General features: G+C 42.7%; 1 protein-coding gene across 1 annotated transcript in view; it reads left to right on the top strand.

Moving 5' to 3' along the window:
* The first annotated feature begins 624 nt into the window (after window positions 1-624).
* The window catches only part of LOC142362284 (GRAM domain-containing protein 4-like), a 57,402-nt gene continuing 52,026 nt past the window's right edge, over window positions 625-6,000 (top strand). The window contains exon 1 of the mRNA XM_075429196.1: window positions 625-828. Within this exon, the coding sequence (XP_075285311.1) occupies window positions 667-828 (162 nt within the window). The 5' untranslated portion in view covers window positions 625-666. The remainder of the gene's footprint in view (window positions 829-6,000) is intronic.

Here is a 6,000-nt window from a genome sequence, read left to right as displayed (position 1 = left end):
GGATCTTGGCAGTGCATTTGTGGTTTATGGTTGATTTCAACAAACTCTGTTTTTTTGTGGGATCTGCTGCATGGATCTGTCTGGTGGCTTTCTTCAGTAAACCCTTGGTACTTTCTGTTTTCTAAGCCTGAAGCAGGAGAGGGATACGATAGCCCTGCTACTCTTTTGCTCCATTTTTTCTGGGAATTTAAAGATTGGTTGTGAAGCTTAGTGTATTTTCACGTCTTTGCTTAGAAGTAGCAGCAAGTTGAAGAATGTGGTCTTATCAGTAAACTTTTTTTTGTTTCAAGTAACCTGTTAGGAGCTGACTTCCTAATCTTTCTTTGGAGTGCAGGTCGTTAGCTTGTGCCTATTTTCTGATTTGCTTTAAAAATAGCCATGATAAAGAGGCCAGAATAGTGTGGAAAGATGGTAAATCATCAACTACCGAAAAACAAACCATGCATCTGTTACACTGTGGAAGAAAATGCCTGTTAAAAAGCTAAGCTGCAGCATGTTTTTCCTCCAGTGACAGGAAGGCCCTTGAAAGATGGTTGGAAATAATTAGAGATTAGAATGCATATGTTTGGGTCTATTTCAAACTTTCTAAAGTACTCTGGATGTCTTGTTTCTTGCAGAGACTCCAACCGTCACGTTAAGGTAAAGCAGAAAAGTGCAGTGCTGAACATGCTAAAGAAGTTGGACAAAATAAGGTTCAGAGGTCACAAGAGAGATGAGTTCCTTGATTTAGCAGAGTCTCCAAATGCTTCAGACACTGAATGTGGAGATGAAATCCCGGTGAAAATACCTCGAACGTCAACTCGAGACAATGAAGAGCTGAGAGACCTTGTAAGTACTTGGTTTAAGTATCACTATATTATGTTATATAGCTGTCGGGCAGAAAAATAACAGAAATTAGTATTTCTTTTTCTCTGTATTTTGTATTAAACACTTTAAGATTTGTAGACTAGGAAGTAAGCTTCCAGTAATAGGCTTCCATTTTGTGGCAAGATAAAATTAATTTCTTAATATTAGGGTTCCTTGTTCCTACTATTAATTTGAGATGTTGTGGGTTGACAGGTTTGTTAACCTTGGATGTGCATCTGAGTGCTGTCTGGTTTTTATTTGTTTGTTGAATTACTAACGAACAGATCTGAAGGAAAGACTTCAGTCTGAGAAGCTCAGATCTGCTCTCATGGCACTGGTCAGGACTGTAGGGATAAGACTTCTGGTGGCTTCGTTAGAGAGTCAGCCACCTTGTTCTCCACTGCAATGTTGTATCCAGTGATGCTTCTGTGCTATAGACTTGATTTAAACCTATGCAGGAGGTGAGCAAGACTTCAGGTGCTAACATTTTTTGGTGCTTGTAAGCAGAGGCACTCAAACAGACCTGCCTTTTTAAAAGATGCTGTTTCAGGGAATGTTAAGAGTTGGTTAAAAAAAAAAAATTCCTCCTATAACTATTAAAAAAAGGCTGTGAATCCTTGAGCTTGGAGTGCTACAATCTACAATTTGACCGTTTAACTACATGCTAGAATGTGACTTGGGATTCGGCATTTGTACCACCCTCTGTGGAAACTCACCGTGCAGTTTTTAATCCCAAAAATGTAGTCAAGCTGTTGTCTGAAAGGTCATGTCTAGCAGCACAGGGCTTGCTCACCACAAGTGTTACAGTAAAAGACTTCGAACTGTATACGCTTAAGCATCTTCTTTGGGGTTGACAGCTTGTATCCTGTTCCATAGCTATTAGTTTTTTTTTTTAAATTCAGGTACTCTTGTGTGGTATCACATACAGTCCTGCTTCTATAGACCTCTTTACCCAGATTTTTTTTCCTGTGATCGTGGAACAAACAAGTGGTAATGACAGAGCATTTTTGGGTCACAAAAAGTCTCTTGTATGCAAATCCTCAAGCTTCTCAGACAAGGAAGTTCTGTTGAATGCCTTTCCTTTGCTCTGATTCCACTGAAGACATCTGTCATTTGTTAAGATGTACATATTGTGTATACTGGGACGAGTCTGTGCTGCTGCCCTTCCAACATGGTATTTTCTGAGGTTTTGGTAGGTAAATACTGGCTTATTTTCATTAAACTTTAGGCATCATATGTATGTGTGGAGAGCAGGGAATACCCTTTGTATCTCATCAGAAGGATCTGGATGGCAGAGCTAGAGGCTAGAGAAAGGTCTGTCTTAAGCCCTAGATACCATTTTCTGTCTTTCTTCAGGAGGGTAGTAGCTCCAGGATGGTATGGCTGAGGGAATAGCGAGATATAACCAGTCAAAGCTGTGGGTTTAAAGCCTTACAGCTAGACATCTGTAGTGATGGTCTTTGTTTTCTCAACTAGTTGAGCTCTGTGTGCTGAGAAGATAATTTGAGGAGAAACATTTTGCTTTCTGGCTGATTGCATACTGTTAAGTAGGCTGTTGTGGTCTAAGTCCTTGGAATACAGTTGTGTGTAGTTCTTTAAAAACAGCGAGAAAGGGACAGAGGAAAGCAGCAACAGCATCAGACTTGTTGTTTTGCCCTGCTCCTGATGCTTGGGAGCTCCAGACCCAGTGTGGTGCTGGAACAGCCTAAGAGCAGCAGCAGCTGTGTTCCAGATCTGAGCAAAATAAGCAAACTTGTATGAGGAAAGAGGTCTGACGCATAAGGGAGGAATTTCAGATGGGAAGTTGAGGGGATTAGCGCTTGGCCCTCACAGACATCTGCCCACTAGGCGCTGCTGTCCATCCGTAAAAAGAAGGGAGGAGAAATAATCCCCTGTGCTGCAGAGGTGCTGGGAGTAAAGTAAGTGATGCTTGTATGTTTAAGTCGATATTAAAACAGTGGCTGAGAACAGGCCGATTCTGAGTTATGTCTCTGTTTCGTATTGAGATCATACAGCTGAATTGTGCCTGAATTGTTTCTAATTCAGTGACTAAAACTCCAATCTTAAATTGCTTATATAGGGTGGTTTTCTTTTATAGGCTCAGTAAGCAACTTAGTATTATCCTTTTATGACACTGATCATGAGGAGACCAAGTCTTGTTGGTTTCTTCCTGTTTAATACCTTTGGGCAGCTGGTGAAAGCATACAGAAGTCAACGCAAGTCTTGTGCAGAAATTGAAGTTAGGCTGCATGCCGTTTCAGATAGATGTGGACTGTACTGTGCTTCCACTTCTGTTGCTTCACTGTTTCTATTGAAATCTGGATACAGAACTGATGAGCTTGAAAGAGCAAGATTGGTGGCTTGGAAGTGATCAGAGGCGTGCAAAATGTGAGTCCTGGTTGCCTGGTCTGCATCTTCAGTGCGTAGATGTGTCTGACTCCCCTGTCAGCCACTCCCTTGACAAAGGCATCATCTCTGCCCCTCTTGACTTCCCCCCGCCCCGGTCTGGCGTATTAATCGTTACGGAGCCATTACAGAAAGATCTCTGTCGATTGGCACGGTACAGCACAGTCAGGTGAATGAAACGCCCTTCTGTATTGTGCCTCAGGGGTGCGTGCTGCACTTAGAAGTGTGCACATTAGGTGCCTCTTCTCTGTCTATGTGTCTGAACTTGAAAAGCGTGTGCGAAAACTTGCCACAGATGGATGTTTTGGGGTGAAAAGCCTTGTCATAAAAGCTTGTGATTGCAGAGCCCTGCCCGTCTGCAAAGAAGACCATCCTGTTGCACACCTCGAACAAGTCAAGTGAACATTCAGTCCCCGGCCACAGATACAGCAGTGGGACTTAGTCCCACTTCACATGTCTTGCTGAAGTAGCGTGTGTAAAATTTACTCCCTGTGGAAGGACAGGAAGAATGGCCAGATAAGGTCATTTTATATTTTTTATCTTAAAACTTTGAGCTTTACCTATTTGGTTCAATAATAAACATCCTAACTTGTGTTTGGGTAAAGTATATGGCTAGCTCGTCGTAGGAGAGCCCTGAGGTTGGAAGGATTTGTTGTTTTCCTGTGAATTCTCCTTAGTGAGACTTTTTGTTCCATGGGTGTCTTACTCTTAATTTGAGCTAGTTAGGTCTCAACTTACAGGGTGGTTGTTTGCTTGTGTAGGTGCTTTTCCCCCTCCCATTCAAGTGCCAGGACTACCAGGGATGTCTTGGACAGCAGATACTTTCTTAGGTCTCTGTGGGTGCTTGGACACTATGATCAGATCATTGCCAAGACAGCCGTGTTGGTTAACCAACTCACTCTTTGCTGAGCATCTCTTTGAGGTCCTGAATGGCTTGCCGGATTTCTTCCTCCCTTCCCTCTTTACCATAGGTGGCTGACTGATTTTTTTATTTTTTTTTTAAAGCAAGGACATTCGGCACTGTGTGCAGCACTGGTATTTCTCCATTGTTTTGTGAGAACACCACAGTCACAAAACAGGTAGAGGGGGTAACCTGGTCCATTCCTGCTTAGTAGTAGTGAATGTATTAGCGTTTGTCTTGTTGTGACATTGGAAATTCAGGTCATGTTACTTGTTCGGTAATTGAATTCCCCTTGACTCAGTGCCATCATGGTTTCCTGCTCTGTAGACGCCATGTGGGTTCCTTCCTGCTAGATCACAATTCTGCACCTAAAAAAGCTGTCAAGCATTGCTCCAGCAGCTTGACTTGCTAAGATGCAAATATTCAGGGATGGGGACTGTGCCCTGAAAATCATAGATCGCCCTGGTGTTTGCCAGTTCTGGCTTGATTTGCCTCATTTTAACTGAAGTCTCATCGTTTTGTGCTATAGATGTATTTATGTGCTCTTAATGTGACAAAAGTTCTGTTTTTATAAAAGGGAGAGGACATTCAGTACTATGTACAGGTATATGAATGAACTCGGTGCAGAGGAGGATCACCTCCCCTTCGGCAGAGTGGGGAGAGAATAAATTTGTGTTTTAAACCCGTGGAAGTTCTGCACTGACCTGTCAGTGACAATTACAAGTCTAAGTGCTCTCGTACCTGGCATATTGTGCTGAAAGCAGTCTAATCTATTTATGCAAGTTCCCCGCCAGCATGCTAGGATTAAATCTGAGGTATTGTGGTACAGAAAACATTACTGTAATTGCTGTTTCAGTACAGTTTGGCTTTTCCTGAAGCATGTCAATTAAAACCTTAAACTTCAGTATCAGTCACCTCATTTACAATGACAGGAAGGTAGAAAGCATGATGCTTGGAAGGTAGAAAGCATGATGCAAACATTACGGTTAAGATATTAAAATCTCTAAACCTGGCTAGCACTAGAATTTTTTTGAAATGCATGTAAAATATAGCTGTGTTTTAGGAGCTTGCAATATGGGACTACTTCCCAGAATTGCTGCTAAGGATTGAGTGTTCCACAGATGCTTTCGTTCTTCAGCAGTGTTGTTGGATTTTCCCTTCCCTTACAGCAGGTAAATGCAGCAGGCACGGGAAATCCTTTTGTAATTTGAAGTAAGAAAATGCTTGTGAAGTGTCAGTTGAGAAACTCAGGAGACTATGAGCTTCCTAGACAAGCTCTGGAGTTTGTTGTATTGCTGAAGAATCGTTGAACGGTTTGGGTTGGAAAGGACCTTTAAAAGTCACCTAGCCCAACCCCCCTGCAGTGAGCAGGGACATCTACCACTAGATGAGGTTGCTCAAAGCCCCGTCCAACCTGGCCTTGAATGTTTCCAGGGATGGGGCAGCTACCACCTCTCTGGGCAACCTGTGCCAGTGTTTCACCACCCTCGTGGTAAAAAATTTCTTCCTTATAGCCAGTCTGAATCTACTCTCCTTTAGTTTAAAACCATTACTCCTTGTCCTGTCACAACAGGCCCTACCTGACTTTTTTTTTCCCCCCATTGCTGCTCAAATGAGTACAAGTTAAAATTCTTGTATTTCAAATTACCGCTTCCCTGTGTCGTGTCCCGGCCACTGCCGGGCCCTGAGGAGTGCCTTGGGTGGATGGTCTTGCCCCTGGGCTTGGCACGCTGTGTCCTTGCTGCTCCCCATTCTCCGTGTGTGGGAACTGCTTGATTACAGACTTGGAAATGAGACCAGCATTTTGTTAGATATTCCTAGAGGAAAATCATCTGTGTATGATTTTC

The sequence above is a fragment of the Opisthocomus hoazin genome, chromosome 8 (genome assembly GCF_030867145.1).
Source record: "Opisthocomus hoazin isolate bOpiHoa1 chromosome 8, bOpiHoa1.hap1, whole genome shotgun sequence".
In the NCBI taxonomy this organism is placed as follows: Eukaryota; Metazoa; Chordata; class Aves; order Opisthocomiformes; family Opisthocomidae; genus Opisthocomus; species Opisthocomus hoazin.
The sequence above is the reverse complement of the archived record's forward strand: the minus strand, read 5'-3'. Positions and strand labels throughout refer to the sequence as shown.